This window comes from Euprymna scolopes, chromosome 8 (assembly GCF_053919585.1).
Source record: "Euprymna scolopes isolate OS-2025 chromosome 8, ASM5391958v1, whole genome shotgun sequence".
NCBI classification, from domain to species: domain Eukaryota; kingdom Metazoa; phylum Mollusca; class Cephalopoda; order Sepiida; family Sepiolidae; genus Euprymna; species Euprymna scolopes.
Window position 1 is genome coordinate 92,508,465 of NC_136489.1, and position 24,511 is coordinate 92,532,975.

Below are 24,511 nucleotides of genomic sequence, written 5' to 3' on the forward strand. Positions count from 1 at the left end.
AATGGTGGGGATAGCAGGAGTGGACAGTATTCTCTCTTGCTTGTAGGTTCTCTTTTTTGTCTTTCTCTCTTCTTTTCAAGTAAACAGACATTTTGTTGCAAAACTCCCGACATCATATCCTTGCAATTATGTTCCAAATAGTAGTCCTCTACATCAAAGTGACACTATGTCTTGTCAGCGGTGAAAATGCAATAAAAAAAAAAAATCTAATTAAACATTTTCTCCTTTAAAAAAAACTACTTAACATCTACATTTTAGAGAAATTACAATTTTAGAATATATATATATATATTTTTTAATATATTTCAAGAGAAAATTAGAGAATATTAATAAGTTTTAGCTACATGATAAATTTATCAAATTTAAATGTTTAAAAAATATAAACATATGTAAATAATTTAAAACTTCAAATCTTGCTAGAGTTATTCCTTTAAGAAAATATTTAATAACCTTATAATTACATATCAACAGTGGCTGAAAAAAATATAATAATACCAAAAAAGTAAAACAAAAATTCTTCATTAAAAAGAAAATTTGGCACTTTTGCAATATGCAGATGGCAGCCATCTTTATTGACGTGTTTCACTAAACTGTCGCCATGTGGCGCTTCTTGGTCAAAGAACAGGGGACAATTTTACTTCATTTCAAAAAATGTTTCGGAAAAATCCAATGTTGCTTTAATTCGAAAAAATGTTTCATTTAAATTATTAATTTGTTGTTGACTCTTCAAAGTTGCTTTAATTCGAAAAATGTTTAATTTAAATTTAAATTATTTATTTGTGCGAAAAAAATAAATAATTTTACTTTATAAAAATCCAATGCTGCTTTCATTACAAAATTGTTTTATTGAAATATTTTCTTACGCAAACTTTTAAATATTTTTACAATTATATATTGATACATTTTTATACAATAAATGTTTTGGTTTTCAAATATTTTTCTGTTCAGAAAAAAATATTTTTGTTTGTTATTTATTTACCATGTTATTTGACCAAGAAGAAATTGGAGTTATCATCTCCTAACAATGGCTGCCGTCCGTAGAGGTGCCTAAAATTTTTAATTAACCTTTTGATTTCTTCAAGTTTGTCTGCAGCTTTTATTTCTGTAATATTTCCTTTTGGAACCTAAAATAAAATAAAAATGCAACTAAAAATTTCATTTCATGAATTGGGATAAATTTGCTGCAATGACAGGATTGCAAGGTTGAATGATAAAAAATTAATAATTTCATTTTTTATGTATTTATTGCAATTTTATTGTTAAAAATAATATTCTAATCAACCTTGCCAACAAGTATTTATTGTTTTCATTTTGTTTCTACAAATATTTTTCCTTGTTTTACCTTTTTGGACATGAAAAAAAATTAAGATTAAAATAAATAATAATGAACGATTTTTTAAATATATTATTTAAAAAGATAAATTCTGTTTAATTTAATCATCAGTTTTACATGTGCATATGATCTCCAAAAATGATAGAACCAAAAATTGCCTGCACAAAAACTCCTTGATAAACGCTTACAATTGAAAACAAAATGCTGGTAAAAGAACATCCAATAAATGTCAATTGTGCAAAAATGTCATTTTCTATCAGTATTTTGTCCAATTTTTGATTTTCAAGTGACTATATTAGATAAGATTAATGGTAAAAAAATTTGTGAATGTCTGTAAAAAAAGGTTGGCTGGAACTGATGGTTATTTTATGTTAAATTTATATAAGAAACTGATTTCTTACTCCAAATTCTAAAAAAAAAATTATTTTCAGTCATATAAGCATCTAAAAAATGTAATCTCATTTGCGGAGAGTGATTTAGTTAAAGGTGTTAACCTATAAAGCTATCATTATCATTATTAATAATATTATTATTACTATCTATATCTTGTTTTTCTTTCACAGTAAAGCAAATCAATCTAATAACTGATCAAGTCTTTATATTTGGAGGAAATAAACATTCTTTCATAGAGGGAAAGCAAAGAATAGTTAACAGAGTCCCCCTTCTCGATGTTAAGAATGGTTTTCTAATTAGTAACATTATTATGTAGAAATTTATTCTTGATATGGAAACTGTATTTGTTAACTATTCTGTTCATACACTATTTTCTTATTTTGCATATTAATCATTGATTTTTTTTAATGGTTTATGAAAATTTCAAATAGCACTAACTACAAACAAATGCAATTCAGCTTTGTTTTAAAAAAAAAACACCAAATCTTGTCTCACAAATTTTCAAACTATTACAAGGAAAACATTTGAGAAAAATATTTAGAAATATCTACTATTATAATATATGTTCCTCCTCTTCCAAATGTGTTTTTTATGTTTTGCAAAATATATATATGAACACTATACAGGGTTTTACCGAATTTCCACATTTAAAAAAAAAAAAGCATTAAATCTCTAATTAGACATTTAGAATTTTTTAAAGAATCAGAATTGGAATTGGTAACTGTATTAAAACGTTCATCACTAATACACAGACACATATGTGGTTGTAATAGCAAATAATAAAGGTATCCATTATCTTTTCTACTTACCTCTTCTTCTAACCAAGCAAAATATTCACTCAAACAAACAGCATCTTTCAGCTGAAAAAGTATAAACAATTTATTTAATTAACAGAAAATAAAATTTCACTTGACATAACGGGAAGTTTGTTGTAATTGTTCTATCTCGTATTTCAAAAAACTTACTTTAAAAAAATTCTGTACATGCAGGATTCACTCTTAAACTAATTAACTGATCATTATGCATTTTGGAACACAGGCATTAGGAGTTAGGTGTCTAAATGTGAGCTATATTTAGTTTCATTTAGAGACCAAAGAGAAGGTGGAAGCCTTCTGTGAAATTGTAATAATAGTTATTAGGCATCAATTAATAAATATTTCCTCCGGTTAGCCAAAGATGATCAAAAGTGAACCGGTGAGAGCTGTAATTGAACAAGATTGCTATTTGATAATCAGAGACATTCTAAAAACTAAGCATGGAAATGTGTTTCTAAACTTAGTGTTTGGCTTCATCCTTCCTAAAAAACAATAACAAACACACCTTATGGCTAATCCAATAATTATCCAAAGATTATACTTACATGTGCATCACACATGCCTGCAATTTCAGTTGCATTTTTTACAGCTTTCATGAGTGCAATAGGTGTTAATTTATTCAAAATTTTCTCCTGATAAGTAGAAAGGAAAACAAATAGACTCAACTGTGACTGTCAATAACATTTGAACATTTCAAGAGAAACAAAATAAAAAAGTTATTACCCCTTAAAAAGAAATTTGGCAGATGTACACAACACATTACCTAGTCTCACATTTAAACAATTTATGATGCAAGTCCAGAGTTAACCAAATTAAAAAAAAAGACATAGAAAAATCTACGCACTCATCATGAAACAAAAATATCATATTCCAAAAACCATGTAATTTGATCAACTAGTTTTTTTTTTTTATTATTAATTAAGTGTGATTAAATGCCTTAAAATTGATACAAACCTGTTTTTGTGCAGCCTGTAGTGTCCAGTGCAGACAAAAAGAATGAAGAAAAGAAAAAAATGGTGTTACTTCTCTTTATATGCTGGCGATTTTGTCACCCTATAAGCAAATGAGATGCTTCTGGCTTAAATAAAAAGCCTTATTTTTCAGAGACTCACTTGATTTGGATTTGGATGTTGCGGTTGCAAGTTTCAACAAGAGTAATGAATTTTTGGAAAGCAGCACTTCGAACTTGTAGTAGTGAATTTTGACAGTAGTGTGTTGAATTTAACCCTGAAAATTTTTAGTTGAAAGTGCGGCATAATTAACCATCCATCAGGGCAATAAGTAACATGATTATTTAACAATCAAATTTTTCAGTTTTTACAGGTTAATAGTAAATTATAGCCATTTCAAGGCTGATTTTGACCTCTTATTTCTGGAGAGGTTGTTAAGGGAGAGGTAACCAAATATCCCAACCTGGTGCTCTACTTTATTTACCATCCTACCTAGATCCAAAGCAGAATCTCCACTGAATCCCTATATAGTGTGTTTGCTCAACTTGAAATGAATGGCTCTCTACTTGAAGAAACCTCATGTTTGGATAAGCTTCTAAAACCGACCTTCACTCCAGACCTAAAATGGAAGACTTACATCAAACTTGTGGCTAAGATCACTAGAAAGATGGTTGTATCATTTTTATCTGACCCAATCCTCTATCTATAGAAAAGTAAAAAAATATTGATACTTCTACACTATTGGGACAAAATTTCAGAAATCATAATACTGAATTTCACACAAAAACAATGGTATCTACGGATTCTTCATATTTTTTAAATGATTATATCCAAAAATTACAAAAATGGATAAGGTAGAAAATTATTTATTAAAGACAAAAAATAGAATTTGATGAAAATGATCGGAAAACACAGGAGAATTCAAATGGGAGGTAATTTTCCGTTTTGATTTAAAACAAGATGGTGGAAAATTTACACCTGCCAGCACGATTAAAGTTGTTTTTTTTAATAATTCAGTAATATTCAATTAATATCAACTGCATAATTTGGAAGCTACCATTGTAACTTATTAGAATTGACAAAAAAAAAATCAGTAGAAACCATTGTTTTTTATCTAAAACTCCATTTATCGACTACAAAATCTCATCCCAATAATGTAGAAACAGCAAAATATCTTAAGATGGAATACTTATCAAGGCCCGGAGGTCCTTGGGAATAAGGGTTAATAAGTAATCAATGGAACAATATTGTAGTAATTGTTAGTAGTGGAAATTTGGTTAATTGGATTACTTAAAGGGACAGCTCATCAAGAACTTGTTTATATTGGACTTGAAGATGACCATATTGTAGTCAGCTGGCAAACAGAAAACAGTTCTACAGGCATACAGTTCTAAGAAAGAAGCTTTGTTCATGGAATCTACGTTTAAGTTTAGGCACAGGTTTAGGCATAAATAAAGTGTGGGAGAAATTATTGATAGTGGTTTCAGCTAAACAAATGTTTTTTGTGAAAGTTTGGCCACATAAGGGAAGTGTCACTCCAGTCTTGACAGAGTACAAAACCTATTTTGAAATTTGAAATCTATTAGAGGATATCCTCTTTTCTTCCCTCACATAAGATAGGTTGCAAGTCTTTCTTTACTCTATTTTTATTTCCATGATAAGTGTCCGATCTCTAATTAAAAAGAAACTAAAATAGGAGTCTTTACTTTTGGAATATCCTCATATATTAAAAATAAAACTTACATGCTGCAAGGAAGAAGCAAATCCATATGCACTGTCACTGCTAATCTGAAACAAAAACAAAAATATAGTAAGTGTAAAAATAAACAATAACAAAAAATGCACATTTTATAGTAAAATTTACAGACTTTATCAGCCAAATAGCAATACAAGAATAATTGTGATTAACAATCATTTTACAAATACTTTAATGAAATGTGCTCCGACATACTTGTTCCACTTGTGCCCCCTCGACATACATACTTTCAACTAACCCAACAAGCAGCAAAATTCAACTCCTTCACTGTTAAGGCCCCGAAATGCTAGAAAGTCTTCTACTCTAATAGTTTCTTCCCTCGGACTGCTAGACTTTGGAATTACCTTCTTGTTTCCTGTTTTCCTGACTGTATTACTCTGTGTGCATGTCTATCTAGAGAGGAATAGGTTGGGTGAAGGAGAAAGAAAGGATTGGGAAGAGGGTTCGGATTCAACAAGGAAGGAGGAAAAATAGAGAGAAATTTTAAAAGGAATATGTTACACCTTGGCCTTGAGCAATGCCAAGTAGCCCTATTAGTGAAAAATAAATCATAAATTGATATAGCAATTATTTGTTTTCATTCTGTTTATATTTTATAGTAAAAATATATGATACTGAGTATTTTACTTTTGTTTTTATATTTGAGCTTAGAATTATTGTTGCATAAAATCCCTGGTGAAGTATTATAAATGAACAGCATAAATTTTATTTATATTTGAGCTTAGAACTATTTTTGCATAAAATCCCTGGTGAAGTATTATAAATGAACAGCATAAATTTTATTTATATTTGAGCTTAGAATTACTGTTGCATAAAATCCCTGGTAAAGTATTATAAATGAACAGTAGAAATTTGATTTGGTAATACTTTAAAAAAATTGACAAAGTATCATTTTTTTCTTTAATCACTTATTCAAAAATATATATTACTAGCAACCCACCTCTAAGATACACTTAACTATTATATTTTAATTCATGCAGTTGTCGTATTTATTATTACTAGCAGGACCTGTGGAAATTCCACAGCAGCATTTTTCATATGTAATAAATTCTTGGATATGGTACTAATTATGTCAATAATTTTTTATCATTTATAACTCACCATTTCGCATACCTTACTAAAATAATAACTTTGATATATTGTATAGGCTGATTATTTCATTACAAACACACATCAATTAACTCACATTTCATCATTTTTCATTCTTAGATATGTTACTAATTTCGACAATATTATTTTAATATTTTTAAGCAACATTATCGCCCAACCTTACTAAAATAATAACTTTGATATATTTGCTGGGCTGCTTATTTCATTTCAAACAAACCAATCAATTAACCTCCATTTCATCATTTTTCATAATTCTTGGATATGTTACTCATTTCGATAATCATTTTTCATAATTAAAACAATTTTTATCGCCCTCTCTTACTAACATAATAACTTTGATATATTGTCTGGACTGATTTATTTTATTATAAACACACCAATCAATAAACTCGCTTTTCATCCTTTTTCATAATTCTTAGATATGTTACTAATTTCGACCATAATTTTTTGTAATTAAAACCATCCCTATTGCCCTCTCTTACTAAAATAATAACTTTGATATAGTGTCTGAGCTGATTATTTCATTACAAACACACCAATCAATCAACTAACATTTCATCATTTTCATAATTCTTAGATATGTTACTAATTTCGACAATAATTTTTCATAATTTTAGCCCTCCTTATTGCCTTTCCCCTTACTTAAATAATAATATTGATGCATTGTCTGGGCTGATTATTTTATTATAAACATACTGATCAGTTAACTTACATTTCACCATTTTTCGTTATTCTTGGATATCTTACTAATTTCAACAATATTTTTTATAATGTAAACCATCCTCATCACCCTCTTTTACTAAAACATAACTTTGATATATTGTCTGGGCCGATTATTTCATAAAAAGCACAACTATTTATTAATTTACATTTCATAATTTTCATAATTCTCAGATACTTGACTAATTTCGACAATCACTTTTTTATATTTTTTGCTCAAATTAATAACTAATTAATAAAATAATAACTTTGATATATTTTCTGGGATGATTATTTCATTTAAAACACACTAATCAATTAACTTTAATTTCGTCATTTTTCATAATTCTTGGATATGTTACTGATGTCTAGTGTTGGGACGATTCCTAATTTTTATACGATTCCGATTCCAGGAAAATATTGATTAACGATTCCGATACCAAGTACGATTCCGATTCCTAGGGAATTATTGTTTTGAAATATACCAGGTAGTTTTATACTTATGGTCGGTAGTTCCCAAATATGTTCCCTAACTTTGGAAGAGATATTTTATGTCTACACTGTCGTGTTTTGGTTTAAATAAAATTATTTTATAGTAAACTAAACGGAAAAATTAGCAAAATTTATTTTAGAAAAAAATTATTTTACTTAATTGGAATACAGAAAAAAAACTCAAAGAAAATAGAATTTATCCTTCAGAGAAAAAACAAATAAAATAGAATTTATATAACAGAACAAAAACAAGAAAATTAGAGAATAAATACACACGATTCAATATTTTGGTCCTCATAATTAACAGATTTAATGAATTAAATAAAAAAAAATATAGCGGAAGAGAAAGAAAATATATACTAATTAAATATAAAAAAGATAAATATTTAATTTAATAATTTATAAATGAACGTGCGTAATGAAAAAAAAAACAATATACCACGTGACATGGCGCCGTAGATACAAAATAACCTTTCCAAAGTTAACGACCATATATGAGAAATACCATTAATCGAAAGTTTTTGTGTTTTATACCAAAAGGTAGGTATAGCGAAAAGTTACAATTAAAGGAATTTCAAAAACGATTTTTTGTTTGGCTAATGATAGTTGTATTTGTGACGGCAGTCCTTCAGACCTCCATAATTCACAAGGAGTAGTTAACACCTATTATTTTTTCTTACTTTTCCATTGCTTTTACACGTTGTTTCTAACGTGAAGAATAAGTTTAGCCAAACTAATTTTGAAATAGGGTATATCAAAGGAACACATATAAAAATGATACCACTATAAAAAACAAATGAAATACTAGATAAAATTGAGCAAACATAATTACCAAAATTACAGAAAAAGATTAAAAAAAAAACAAAACAAAAAAATGGTGAAGTTTGTTGAGTGAAATGAATTATTGAAAGAAAATTAATTGAACTAATAGAAATGTTAAATAAAAAAATGTCACATTTCAATATTTTTTTTAATAATTAAATTCTCAGGGTTGTCGAAATTAAAAATTAAGTGATTTTTTTTTATTAGACTTCTTTCGAAGCTTGTTACCTTGAAAAATACATTTAAAACCCTGTTTTTTTTTTTAAATAAATTGAAAAATAAACGCAATTAAAAAAATTTAATTGATAATTGAAACTTTAAAAACATATCAAACATTGAAAAATTACTTATCTCACAAATTAACGTCCAATAAAGTAGATCCAGCCTTCATACAGGAATTCGGTTATAATAAATATATCTTTCCCAAACTTAAAAATTAAATCTTTTGTTTTTTTGTTTTTTTGTTGTTGCAGAGAGAGAGAGAGAGTGCTTTAAAATCGCCGGGGAGTACCGCCTAAAATTTTAAAGAAGTAAATTTTAGGAGTTTAGTGCCTTTCAAAGACGGTTATCATAATTTATTACCTTTTTTCCTCTCCGCCCCACACCTTTCCACGTGGTTCAGTAGTTAACCAGTGCTCCTGTTGCTGTTACCTAAGTTTTAATTTCTAGTTAAAAGAATTTTTCATGAATAGAATCAGCATTTTTAAAAATTATTTTTTAGTTGTATATATTGTATTTACTCTTTGAAGTTAAGGAGGGTTAAAAAAAATAGTGACACCTAGATGGTGACGTAGGCAAAAAAAAAAAAGACACTGCAATTTCGACCCTCACTAATAAAACTGCTCTGAGTGACTAGTTGGTAATTTTTTCTTCCTTTTCTTTTTTGTTTTGCTCCTTCAATTTATTTGGAGGCTTCATAGTTAAATGTTTTAACATGTTGGTTGTGGTCATGTTAGATGGTTTTATTCCTCGCGATATTTTAATTTGACAGACTTTGCAAATGGCTTTCAACTCATCATCTTCATCAACTTCAAAAAGTTTCCATGCAAGACTTTTTTTGGACTTTGGACCATATTAGACAATTCAGTTTATCTGTAAACAAATAATTTACTATTAAATTTTGTTTTAAAGCTAGTCACTTATTTGGATAATTAATTGAAAATAATCCGCTAAAAAAGACAAAAAGAAAAAAATATAAAGGGATGGGGCGGTAAATTGTACCAACCGGTAGTTAACAAAAAAAAACTTATAGAATTTAATTTTTGAAACCAATGTATAAAAGTTTACATAATGAAATGCAAATATGCATTTTCTTTTGAATTTTTTTTTTTGGTTGACGCGGTTCAATATTGCTAAACTATAAGTCTTAAGTAAAATTCTATTTATAAATACTTTTTAAAATGAAATCACGAGGTTGTTTGCTCAGCAACTGACAAAGCTAATATGCTTGCCAGCCGGTTTGCCTCGAACTCCACACTGGACCCTACCAACCACCCCCTGCCTGACTTTCCTTTGCGGACAGACGCCACGCTAGACGATCTAAAAATCACCCCTGCTCAGGTACATGCTATCATAATAAATCTTGACACTTCCAAAGCATGCGGACCTGATCTCATCCCAGCTGTGCTATTAAAAAAGTGCTCAGCCGAAGTAGCTCCAGTCCTCTCCAAACTCTTCAACAAATGCCTTAATGAATCATGCTTTCCGGGCTGTTGGAAAACCGCTTCTGTGGTACCAATATTCAAGAATTCTGGCAAAAGAACTGACCCATCAAATTATCGCCCCATTAGCCTCCTCCCACTTTTCGCCAAAATATTTGAGACCATAATTAACCATGCTCTAGTCCGGCACCTTACAGACGCTAAACATCTGACTGACCAACAATATGGATTTAGACAAGCCCGTTCCACAGCAGACATTCTCACTGTAATCTCTGAACGTATATACCATTCACTGAATAAAGCAGGGGAGGGCAGAGCGGTAGCTCTAGATATATCTAAGGCTTTCGACAGGGTATGGCACAAGGGTCTCCTCAGGAAAATTAAATCATACGGTATCACTGGTAGAATACTTAGCATAATTGAATCCTTCTTAGATAAGAGAAAAATCCAGGTTGTCCACGACGGTCGAACATCTAAACAGTGTGATATAAATGCGGGAGTGCCTCAGGAGTCTATTCTTGGACCTCTATTGTTCCTGATATTTATTAATGACCTCCCCGACAAAACTGCCTCTGAGATGGGTATATATGCTGATCACACTACACTCTATAAAAGGCATGACAGGAAAACAAATGAACACATATCTAAAAAAAAATGGGAAAAACACTAGAGGATGACCTCCAATCTGTAGTGGAATGGGGACATAAATGGATGGTCACATTCAATGCTGCCAAAACCAAACTGGTTTCCTTCAATAACTACAAGAAACCTTCTCTGCCACCAATAGCAATGGCCAGTGACTCCCTGTCTGAGAGAACATTCAAACTTTCAAACTGCTTGGCCTAACGTTCACAGGAAAAATGAGCTGGAATAATTATATTGAAAACATTGCCAGGGCCGCTGCTAAAAGGTAGGCTCTTTCTACCGTGTAAGAAAACTACTGACACCTGAAAGTATCCTGTATCTCTATAAGGCCAGCATTCGCCCATGTATGGAGTATTGTTGTCACATCTGGGCTGGTGCGTCTACTACTAGTCTCTCGCTCCTAGACAAGGTTCAAAAAAGAGTCGCCAATCTGATAGGCCCTTAACTGGCATCTAAGCTTTAGCCTCTGTCCCATCGACGAAACGTTGCATCCCTCTGCTTCTTCTACAAGTATTTTAATGGTGAGTGCTCTGACGAACTGCAGACACTTGTGCCCCCACGTCGCAGACACCCTCGACAAACCCGACAGGCAGCTAAATCCCACCCCCACACAGTAAAGATCCCTAGATGCAAAAGATCCTTCTACTCCAGTAGTTTCTTCCCCAGAACCGCTAGACTCTGGAATTCCATTCCAGGATCATGCTTCCCTAACTGTACTGACATGCAGAAGTTCAAGTGCAACGTGAACCGACATCTTGCTGCCCAAATCCCTACATAGTGCCCCCGTAGTTGCTGACCCTGATAGTAGCCCCCTACACCTCAGTGGCAATGTGCCTTGTTTGGGGTGAAAATGTAATAAAAAAAAAATTATTTAATTAATCGTAAATATTATTTAGACATAAAAATTAATTGATTACAAAACCTTTTAAAAATATATATATTAATTTCTTTTTCGTTCGGCAAAAAACTGCGCAAAACACTTAATTTTCAATTTAAAATTCTAGAAAAAAGATTATATTATTCTGCTTTTAATATAATCAAATTCAGGGTTTTATCTTTCTGGAGAAAAAAAAAATAATGGATTTTATTTCAATGAAATTAAAAAAAAAAAAACTTGACTGAATTGAATTAATTACCCTTAAATTAACGAAGGGGTTATTTAATAACTTTAGGTTTGGAAGAGATAGGTATGGGGTCGATTTTTTTTAAACTTCAAAAGAAGCCGACTACTGTCAAAACTTTGGGAAATAATACGTGATCAATTTCATTTTAGAGATATTTCTTTCAAAAGCCTTCTTTTAAAAAAAGAAAAAAAAGTATATTGTTATATAAAACCTTTTACTGTTTAAATAATTTGACTTTGCTCGTTTTATTTTAAGAAAATATAAGTTGAAAAAGCATTTCAAAATGATTTGTCAGTAAAAAAAAAAAAAAAACGTTTTTTTTATTTTTACTCGCAATGTAGAGCCCTGCATACTCCTTTTCAAGTTAACTCTTTTGTAGTTTTGATTACAATAGATCTGAATGAATGAACCTTGTAAGGGAGGGGCACTAAGCATTACCCTGTTAATAATGAATTTCTTTGGTTTCTTTTTATAACATGCTACATTTCTCTCTTGCGGTTAGAAATATCAGGAATTTTTTTTCTTTTTTTCAACATCAGACTAAAAGAATCGTAATGAAGGAATCGGAAAATAAAGGTATTTTTTAACGATGCGACTCCGATTCCGATACCTCCCAAAATACATGATTCTTACGATTAACGATTCCGATTCCGATTAATCGTCCCACCACTACTGATGTCGACAATCTTTTTTCATTGTTTAAACCCACATCATCGCCCCCTTACTAAAATAATAACTTTGATATTTTGTCTGGTCTCATTATTTCATTGCAAACACACTAATTCATTAAATCACATATTATCATTTTTCATAATTTTTGGATTTGTTACTAATTTCAACAATAATTTTTTGGATTTGTTACTAATTTCAACAATAATTTAACACAGCTTATAGCCTTCTCCTTACTAAAATAATAACTTTGATATATTTGCTGGGCTGCTTATTTCATTACAAACACATCAATCAAATAACTCACATTTCATCATTTTTCATAATTCTTGGATATGTTACTCATCTCGGCAATCATTTTTTATAATTAAAAATCCAGACGCCCCCCCCCTCCTACTAATATAAGAACTTTGATATATTGTCCGGGATTATTATTTCATTACAAGAACACCAATCAAATAACTCACATTTCATCATTTTTCATAATTCTTGGCCATGTGACTAATTTTGACAATAATTTTCATAACTTAAACCCACTATGTTGCCCCCCCTTACTTAAATAATAACTGTGATATATTGCCTGGGATGATTATTTAATTACAAACACATCAATCAATTCCGGGTATTCTCATAGGATACATGTTTCACCTATCTTATCCAATCCCGGGTGACGCCGCATATTCTGCTAGTATATATTTTTCACCTATCTAATTCGATCCTGGGCGATGCTGGGTATTCTGCTACTATATGTTTTCCACCTCATTCAATACTGGACGACACTTTCTGCTAGTATATATTTGCACTTATCACATTCAATCCCAGGTCTGACTTCATGTCCGCCACCCCACAGTTAAAAAATATACATGAAATAAAGTAATGTTTTAATCGTAAACTGTTTCAGCCATTTCCGGGACTGACTTCATATCCCCCAACCCACTGCTAAAAATATACATGGAATAATGTAATGTCTAAATAGTAAACTGTTTCAGCCATTACCGGGACTACTTCATATCCCGCACCCCACTGTTAAAAATATACATGAAATAAAGTAATGTTTAAATCGTAAACTTTTTCAGCCATTCCCGGGACCTACTTCTTATCTCTCATCCTACTGTTTAAAATATACATTAAATAAAGTAATGTCCAAAACGTAAATGGTTGCAGCCATTTCCGGGACCGACTTCATATTCCCCACCCCACTGTTAAAAATATACATTAAATAAAGTAATGTTTAAATTGTAAACGGTTTAAGTAATTTTCGGGACTGACTTTATATCCCCATTCCACTGTTTAAAATGTACTTGAAATAAAGTAATGCTTAAATCATAAACTGTTTCAACAGCTTTTCGAAATTAATACATAAAAACATTAATACAGTTAGTGATTAGGCAACCATTGCTTCAACATGAATTTCTGAGTGTAGTATCAGTCTCAGCATTCCAGTGACTTAAATTCCCCCCCTTTTTTTGGTCTTGGTTAATGGAGGAGAAATCCTTCATTACTGATACAATTTTTATTTTTGTTATTGATCAGAGTACTCCTTTTGGGGAGCTGGTTTCCCCAAAAATTTTTAACCAACCTCATGTCCAACTCCGTCTTTGTGGGGAGGCAAGTAAACAAAAAAAAAATAATAATTAAAAGGGACATTTTCCAGGGCATCTTATAATTAATCAGAAGAGATATTTCCAGTGCATTTTATAATTAATCAGAAGGGACATTTCCAGGGCATTTTGTAATTAAACCAGAAATTACTTTTCCCACTTACTTTTGTAATATTTAAACTTTGTTACATTAAATGTAGTACCTATTCACAATGCCTCACTACGGGACAGATTTAGACACCAGGGTCGTTTTTAACGTGGAGAAAAAATTGTCTTAGTCGCAAAGGATTTCTCCTCCACTAAGAAATTGAAATGTAACATCTGAAGAACAGATACTACACTTTGATCTTAGCCAAAAGGCCAAGAAAGACAAATCATTTTTATTAGCTTTGCCTCAACAGCGACACCAATTTTTTTTTTGTTTTATTAGGAATTGGAATATTCCACTTTGCTTTTAAGGGGTGACAAGTTTTAATTGGAATATTCCACTTTCCTTTTTTAGGGATGCACAGCATGATAACGTACGGAGTGATAAGCATAATAATATAATGATAATAATAATATAATCAATAATTATTACTAGCGGTACCTGTGGAAATTCCACAGCAGCATTTTTCATATATTGTTGCTGGGCATGTTGTGAGCGTTCTGTTCAGCATGAATGAAGGCACAATCATATTATTCTAGTTTTTTATTAAAACTGTACTGCCCCCTTACTAAAATAATAACTGATATATTTCCTGGGCTGATTATTTCATTACAAACACACCAGTCAATTAACTCACATTTTATCATTTTTCATAATTATTGAATATGTTACTATGTTCGACAATAGTTTTTTTTATACTTTCAACCCATATTATCGCCCTTCCCTTTACTAAAATATTAAATTTGATATATTGTATCGGCTGATTATTTTATAAAAAAAAAACACAACTATCAATTAACTCACATTTCATCATTTTTAATAATTCTTAGATATGGTACTAATTTTGACAATAATTTTTTATCATTTAAACTCACCATATCGCACACGTTACTAAAATAATATCTTTGATATATTGTCTAGGTTGATTATTTCATTACAAACACACACATCAATCAACTCACATTTCATCATTTTTTGTAATTCTTGGATATATTACTAACTTTGACAATATTTTTTTATAATTTAAACAAACATTGTCGCCCAACCTTACTAAAATAATTTGATACATTTGCTGGGCTGATTATTTCATTACAAACACACTAGTCAATTAACCTCCATTTCATCATTTATCATAATTCATGGGTATGTTACTAATTTCGACAATCATTTTGCATATAAATAGTTAAAAAAAAATGATGTTGTTTAACCTATGAATTTACGTTTGTGCATGTAAACATGTTTAGTTGACTACTCCTGCCAAGGTCAACTGTTACGTTTTTAATGTTGACGCCTTAGCGGCAATTTTTTTCTAGCGAAAAACCAAATCAAAAGTGTATTTTACGTCCAAATACACTACATATCAAATTTCTACTCTGTAGACCAAATATTCAGAGAGGGGTTTGGTAGAATCTTTTCGCACACATACTGACAAGGTCACACATATATATATATATATATATATATATATATATATATATATATATATATATATATATATATATTAGTGGCTTGGTAAGGTCACAGGGGAGACAACCAAGCAACAAAATCCCCAAGCAAAATCCATTCCAAAGCAATAAAACTGAAACTGGCCTGCCAGGACACTATATATACAAATGGGCATATTTTATTGATTTGAAAATATAGGTTCTTCTTTACCAATTGTCATAAAATTTTAACCATAGAATACTATTATAATCTTCAAAAAGTCTGCAAATTTTCATTGCGAGTGATTTTTCCAAGTGGTGACTAGAAATAATGAAACGCATATCTTTTGGTGATTGTATTTCTTTCACTGATAATCTTCCAAAGCTCACTATTGAGGGAAAAATATCTTTTCAACTTTTTTTTTTAATAAAACGAACAAAGCTAAATTAGTTACACAATAAACGTTTAATAGAATAATATACTCTTTTTTTTAAGAAGGCTGTTTAAAAAATCATCTGAAGAAATTAGAATGTTTATACCTTCAAGTATCAACATTTAACAAATGAAGGCTCATTGGAAGGGCTAAGTGATATTTGCCCTTAAGATTGCACATTCAGGGGATCATCCATCATCCACAGCCTATTTTTGGCACTTTTTTACAGCCATAAAATGTTTCAATCATAGTCATTTGTTTTCCCAGTTTTGTATATGAATTACAAAATATCTTATATTTCCCCAAAACCTTTGGGCTTGATGGAAGGGAGACTAAAACTCGCTGCTATTGTTTCAAATGATCTGAAATAACAACAAGGAGAGAATTGATTCCAAATATTTTTTATATGTTATATGTCCCCTCTTTGGTTTTCATACATAAAGTAAATTTCCCAGTGTATAAGGATTATTTGATACAGGAGATATTCATAATCTTACCCCTAGGGGAGATATAACATATGAGAAATATTTGGAATCAAGTCTCCCCTTGCTGTTATTTCAGATCATTTGAAACCATAACAGCAAGTTTTAGTCTCCCTTCCATCAAGGCCAGAGGTTTTGGGGAAATAAATATTTCCGTGTGCTTGAATGTCTTCATCTTAATTCTATGCAATTATGCAGAATTTAGAAATTATACAGTGTGTATATGTGCGTATAGTTATGTCGTGTAGATAACACAGCATAAATTCAGTCTTTGATCTTTTGTAGTATATTATTACTGCTGTGCTTAATAGAAAGATGATGAATACTTGTGTAAAAAAAAATGTCATGATATATCATTAGTATTGATTGCAGTAAACTTATAGAGTGAAAATTGTTATTGGTTTGGAGTGCATGAATAACAGAAAATAAAACCTTGGGTTCTGTAGCCAGTTGCTTATTGCCAGATTATAAAATCAAACTACTTAAGATAACATTTTTAGATATCTACACATTTCAAAACTGTTATGTCCCTTCTAACATGCCTACACAACCTAATGCCATGTCTTTTTCAACACCGACTTCTTGTAGACACGCTTCCCTGCGGCTATATATTGTTTATTTAGCAAATGGATGATTTCTTTCATTTTATGTTTATCCATGCGGCCTTCTTGTTTTACTGCAGCCACAAGATACTCTTCCACCTACACACATGATCTGTTTCACTATAGTCATTTGGATTTAATATTCTGTTTACTTCACCATCATGAGATGATTCCAATATTTGTTTTCTGATTCCAATACAATTACCAAATCCAAATCTAAAATACTCTTCAAAAAGTATAATTTAAGGGGGGGGGGGTCATTGAGAGTCGTTAACTGCTTTTAAATGTAGATATAATTTTGTTTTTAATTTGAAAAATTTCTTTTCCCTTTATGTATTGTATCCAACATTTTGATAAGCTTATTGTGACGTTTTCATCTATATTTTTCACTTTTTTTTTTCATTTTTACTTGGGAGGTCATCACTTATCAAGGCCTGGAGGCCACTCTAGAATAAGGGTTAAGTATTGGGTAGATGGTGAGGCATGATCAGTTATGGTTGAACTTGGGTAGGCACATATTATTTTAGAGGATGGCTCAATAGAAATTTATCCATGTTAGATTTGAAAACGACCATGTTATAGTCAGTCAGAAAACAAATACACAGTATTGCATTCCATAGATGAACAGTTCTAGGAAAGAAAATATGGAATTCTTCTCCAGTTCTAGACACCGATAGAGTGTGAAGGAAGTTACTTGTGCCAACAATAGAAATTTAAGTTTTTAACAATAAAAAATGATAAGTAAAAAAAATTTTTTTGTATCAGAAATTATGCTATTTTTTGGGGATATCAATACCCCAAAAAGTTCTGATTTTTCCAATTCCAATTAATTGTTCAAACACTACTTCACTCTCAGTGAGATCAGTAAGGTCATCCCACCGATAGATATTCAATACTCTGAAAGAGATCTTGATAGAAATGGATAAAGAGCAAATGCCAAATAAAATATAAATAATAATAATATTTAATAATTATAATTATTATGACAGTAGAGTTTAGTTTCCTAGAAGTACATCCAATGAAACATGTGTCTATCAAAAAGTGCTCAATGAGTAAACAGAGCAGGTATATTAAATTTATTTATACAAACATTGATGGCTACATATGTGCATACATGTTTCTGTAATCACCCGTTACTGGAGAGATTACGTCTTCAGGCCAAGAATTACCCTTGGAAACTCTTAGCCATCAATGTTTGTATAAATAAATTTAATAATTATAAGACTAATTTGTCTCTCATTTAACTTTATTACTGAGGCTGATGAGAGGAGCTTGCATTAATAAAGATGAACAAAGTTTCTGAATTTTTTTAGAAGCGAATTGATTATTTACATTATCTGGATTCTTCGAACTACTGTTCTCATCTTGAGTGTTATTATCCACAGATCTTTGCAGAGGTTACATCGACCAAAACATATTTTTTTTATTTTTATTTTTTTTTTTTTACATGGCGGTCACCACTTATCAAGGCCCAGAAGCCACTCGGGGATAACAGTTATTGTGTGTACAGTAATCAATGGGATAGTATCGTAGTAATAGTTAGTATTGGAGATTTGATAAAGTGTTATTACTTAAGGGGCGGTTCATCAGGAATTTGTTTGTGTTGGACTTGAAGACATCCAAGTTGAAGTCGGGGGGGGGGGGGGAACAGGCAAACGGCAGAGAATTCCACAGGCGTGCAGTTCTAAGAAAGAAGCTTTGTTCATGGAATCTACATTTTTATTTAGGCACGGATAAAGAGTGGGGAAAATTATTGACAGTGGTTTCAGCTAGTCGGGAGTTTTTCGTGAAAGATTGGCGAGAGGGGAACCAGAAAATGGAGCTCAGACGAGCACTTGCCATGGAAATAACAGAGACAGGCTCGCAACGTCTCTTCTGTGGGAAACAGGTTGCATAATAATAATATTTAAGATGAGAACAGTAGTGCAAAGAATTCAAATAATATGGATGATCAAACATGACATTTTTTGTGTACATTATTTAAATAGCTTATAAAGTAGCTACTGTCTCTTGTAAGATGTGTCAGTGGATGTCTAGAATTCCCTCTATATCAAAAAAAAAAATACAGAATAATCTTTCTGGTGTATGTACTAATGATGAAATGAAAAGATACTATTCCAAAAATTACATAAATTGATTAATTTATTTTTATAAATTAAATCATTTTTAAATGATTTAATTTTTTTAATGGGAACTCTTAAGCACTACAAGGCTGATCTCGGAAGTTTAAATTATTGTTGAGTTATCTCTCTTTATTTCTTCAAAACAGTAATTAGAGACGTTCTCTCCTTGTAAAAATTTATTTCCTTAGTTAAAAATAAAACTACTTGATTAAGTTACAACATTTTTGTTCTGTCATGGAATCATACATCATGCAAATTTTTTTGTTTATTTTTGTTTTTATATAGCGGGGATTCTGGACAAGAACTGCTTTATTATATATTTCTTTTCATATTATTTTTATTTTATTTATTTGGTTGTAAAAAGAGAAAAAATGTTATAGTCAGATATGAAAGTACGTTTTTCCAACTGATACTAATAGCTCAACTAGTATGTCTGTAATTGTAATTGTTGTTTTAATGAAATAATCGAAAAGATTACCCAAATTTTCCCTTGGACATCAGCATATTTTGGAATGTAATAATGAATTTCATTGTAAGCATGGATGTTGACAATGTAATCTGGTTTATTCTCTTTGTCTGTCAAATGGTCCCGAATATTTGAAGTGATTTTTTTTTCATCAATAAACAAACTGAAAATTAAAGAAATAAATTCTTGAAAAATTAAAACCAAAATGAAAAAAACAAACACAAAATTTAAGAGTGAAAAAATATCAATTAATTAATTAGAGAAAAAGGAGGGGGTGGATACTTCTAATAAACCTAGATATACCTACTAGGAAGCAAAATATGATGAACCTGCCACCGCTTGTACTTGAAACAATACAAATATGGCATAATCACATTGACACACTAGTTCATGTTAGATCACCAAAATTAAGCATTATTTAGCAGTACTAAAAATTGGTGACCATTTGGGAATACCAGGTGCTGCATGTGCTCTTCATTAATCTTGATATTGATTCCAGACATCATGGGCTTCTCCTTGCACCCAGAATCAAGTAGTGTTAACTCAGAAAAGGATTAGTTAGGGAATGCACAATCCTCACTTCACAATTCAGCATGTATCATTCATCATCCCTCCAGGATGGTCCACGTCGTTCCAACGGACGAACATCCACTTGAAATGGTATTCATCTATAGTGGGTTGAGCTGGTTTCATCCATTTCTCACTACTGCATCCCTAACAAAGGCCAACCAAGCTGTTCTAATGGTGCACTCTATAGATATGAAGGCCCAGGTTAGGTTTCAGATCAATTTTAACAGTCATCAACTAGGCTTTTTTGTTGTCCATCACATTACATTTTCCAACCATGCAGGGGTGTTGGGGCAATTGTCTTATAAATGAACTTTCCCGGTTGATGTCGTCAGGTATGACATAGCTAGCTCTGACATCTTGTAAGGATAACTTGTCAGAGGGAGTCAATTTTACAATAGAAACATCCTGTCTTGTCTGTGACAAAGTGTTGCCATCAGATACAGAGGATGTAGCATAGGAAGTGGTGAGTGATCGTTTCCAGTCGGATAACGTCTTCCACTTTTATTGGCCAGGATGTACTGATATAAAGGAGAATCATTTGCGCATTATTGTGGTAGATCCTTACTTTGCTGTCTTATATCAGATTGTTATTGGAGTTGGAAATCAAGTTCTACAAGTACTTTAATGGTGAATGCTCTGATGAACTACAAGCACTCATACCCCCTCAACATGAATACCCGACAAACCCGACAAGCAGCTAAATCCCACCCCTACACAGTAGAGATCCCTAGGTGTAAGAAAGCCTTCTACTCCAATAGTTTCTTCCCCAGAACTGCTAGACTTTGGAACTCTCTTCCAGGATTCTGCTTTCCCAACTGTACTGACATGCAGAAGTTCAAGTGTAATATGAACAGCCATCTTGCTATACTCTTCATAATACCCCTGCAACTTATGTCCCCGATAGTAGCCCCTTACTTCAAAGTGACACTGTGCCTTGTTTGGAGTGAATTGAATAAAAAAAAAAATTTTTAATATAGAAGACATGATGTGTAAGGTTAATTTGTGTTTTATTGTCAGCTCTATCTTGAATTCTGGCTGTAATAATGACATTAAGGTATTTGAAGCTATTGTTTTGTTGACATTTATTTTCATTCCAGCATTATTCCAGGACAAAATATGCTGAAAGATTTTTTTTATGTATGCAAATATAGCAACTACATAACACATTAAATACCTTAAAATCCTAGACAAATTGAAATTCATAAAATTATTATATTTGTGATAATATTATGGGTTTTTATCACTATTCATTATTAATCACTAGCAAAACCCATAGAAATTCCACAGAATAAGAAATATATTTAATCAACAAATATGTTTGGATAAAGCTGATAGTTTTCTGTTTTATGCAAAACATTAGTTTTAGGACAGAAAAACCAATAACACAGCAAATATAAGATACACATTTCCATGAAAACAGTGTCCATTGTATTTTAAATATAAAATTGACTCAAATGAGATAAATTAATAAATACTAAGAAAGCAATATTTTGCTACATAGTTCAATACAAATAATAAAATCACATTGTAAAAAACAATCTTTAATTTATTTCTTCAGTCCATCATCTCTTCGCAGACAATGTTCTTTTTTTTAACGTTTTTTTTTTCAAATGTTCCCTTTTATCTACATAACATTTTGCTAAAATCTTTCTGCAGCGAAGAACTGTTGCATGTCGAAATTACTACATTTCTCGTTTCTTACACCATTACAACAATGATCATATATTACTATAATGATTGTTAAAAAACGAGGTCATATCAAAGGAGGTCACTCATATTCTTGTCCAGGGTTAGCAGACTGGCGTTTTTAAAGCCAAATTTTGTGAATTTGGCATTTTTTTTCTTGAAGCAGTTCAGTTTTCAAAAATTCTATTTGGCTTTTTTCAAAGCGTAACGTATAGATTAATTAAGGACGAAACACGCAGAATATTATAAAGATTACTAGCGGGGGTACCTGGCGTTGCCCGAGTGTTTGTTTCCGGGACGGGGGGGGGGGGAGTTTTAAAAAATGTTATGGTAGGTAAGTAGGAAGGATCAAACCCGGAGTCATGAGTAAAAGTAGGAAAATAAAGTGTGAAAAAAAAAAAAAAAAAACCATCTGCAACGTTAACAGTTCAGCCACCAAGAAAAGTCCATTCCAGTTGTTTAGGAAAAAAAAAAAAAAAAAAAAAAAAAACGACTACGGTAGGTCGGCGCGAACGTGAAAATATAATGTGAATTGTCCAGCACGCTAACCACTACGCCACAGAGCACTGCAGCTTAGTTTAGTGATTTTAAATAACTTCACATGAAAGAACTACGAAGCCAAACCGGTGTTCTCTTCTCAACTGTTCCTTGTGAACGATCCCCAAACGGTGTTAAGTGGTGGCAGGGGGAGGAGGAATTTATTAGAGAGAAAATGTTTTACCACTTCCATTGATCTTAACCGATTTTGGCCGTGACTTCTCAGCAGAAAAAGTATAGAAATCTAAGATTATCGAGGAATTTGAGAAATAATAAGCCTATAACACACCTCAGATATTGTTCTGCCGTTTGTGCATATTATATTTGCATGAAATATCTTGATTTTTAATCCTATTAAGGTCAAAATCAGACGCGAAAAAATGAGTTCATTTTATTTATATAGATAATATACAAGTTTTATTATTCTTATATATAAGTATATGGGAGGAAGTGATAAAAATTGACTTGAGAGAAAGAGGATTAAATAAATACTTGGTCACGGATTAGTTTGGAAGTCAATTTATTAAAGTTGTCAAATACATGCCAACATGTAAAATGAACGTAAAATCGAAAATGGTAGAATCAGAGAATGTATAAATTTCCGGTTTTACAAAGAAAAAATATTCACACCATACAAGTGCCACTTTGGCTTGCAAGAAAAAAAAATACCTAAAATATAGAACTCATTTTTCAATACGAGTTTCTTTGCATCAAGTCATTATCTTTCAATTCCTTGCATATGTAATCCAGTGTTTGAAATTTATGAAATTTTGTTGCTCCTTTAAGAAAAAAATGATAAAAATTGAGTTGGTTTAGATTAACATAAGCTCTCTATTCATTGGAATAGATTACTCAGCTTCAGTGACTTCTTGTTGAATAATTCGCTGAAGTGTTACACAGTCTCTTTGAATGTTTGGGTTATGGTTCCAGGCTCAGTAACCACACATTCTTTTAAAACCAATTAAGAGAAGTGTTTTCCTTGCTTTTGTACCACATTGCTTGCAATGTGACATGTAGATGACATAACAAAGAGGATTCATGATAAGGAACAAAGCCAAGCAGGACCAAATTTTCAGAATCAATGGAATATGTGATTTAACTATAATTTAAATCTCACTGATACCAAACTTAAAAACATTTTTGTAGATGATTTCAAGCTCCTTCCAGGGCCTTTTTATAGATTACTAACTATCCTTACCCCGTGTTGCCCTGGTGCCCTAGTACTTTCATTTTGTTTCTTAATAAAAACTAACCAATTTAAATAAAAATGAAAATATTCTTATAAATGAATAATGATATTCAAAATTAACAAAAAATGAATGACTTACTGTATGTCTTCTAATGTAATGATCACATACGAAAAAAATAAAGGATTGTAATCAATGTCACTACCTCGCATATTGAATAGATCTGAAAAAGAAAATGATTTGTTTACTTATAAATGTGATGCTTAATTTAAAGATCACAATACATACATTGTCATAGACACAAGATTTTCTAATGAAATGACTCAAAATTATCAACAATTAATGTTATGAAATACTCTGATTTTGAACAGGAATTCAAAGTTCAAAATCGACTTTTACTTAATAAAAAAAAAATTGTTACTGTTAATTGATAAAAAAAGATATATTATTTAATTTGACCAAAGCAAGTAGGAGACAAAATATACATCATCAAAAACTATTCCCAAAGTTACAAGGCCATCTTTAATTTTTCTTTGACAATAATATTAGCACTTACCTTAAACCATGGAAATGTAGACACCTCTTCATCAATTTCAAGGGATTCATTTAAGTTTCTGTTTTGTTTGGGTTTTTTTCTGTAGTTGGTTAAAGAAACTTTAGTCTATCTAGAGTTTCTAGACTGTCTGAACTTGATATCCTAGCTTTTCTAGACTAGACTGTTTAGACATTTGCAGTTGCCAGACCATCTAGCCACCCAGAGTTGCCAGACCATCTAGCCACCC

General features: G+C 31.2%; 1 protein-coding gene and 1 pseudogene across 2 annotated transcripts in view; both read right to left on the reverse strand.

Annotated features, from left to right (window-relative positions):
* The window catches only part of LOC145283632 (xaa-Pro aminopeptidase 1-like), a 102,178-nt gene that overhangs the window by 41,807 nt on the left and 35,860 nt on the right, over positions 1-24,511 (reverse strand). For both annotated transcript variants that reach the window (XM_080132584.1, XM_080132585.1), the window contains exons 9-14: positions 23,871-23,952; positions 19,762-19,912; positions 5,235-5,279; positions 3,087-3,173; positions 2,536-2,586; positions 1,066-1,124 (exon numbers count right to left, since the gene is read on the reverse strand). In XM_080132584.1, the coding sequence (XP_079988710.1) occupies positions 1,066-1,124; positions 2,536-2,586; positions 3,087-3,173; positions 5,235-5,279; positions 19,762-19,912; positions 23,871-23,952 (475 nt within the window). The remainder of the gene's footprint in view (positions 1-1,065; positions 1,125-2,535; positions 2,587-3,086; positions 3,174-5,234; positions 5,280-19,761; positions 19,913-23,870; positions 23,953-24,511) is intronic.
* Positions 14,260-14,443, reverse strand: LOC145284170 (U2 spliceosomal RNA; annotated as a pseudogene).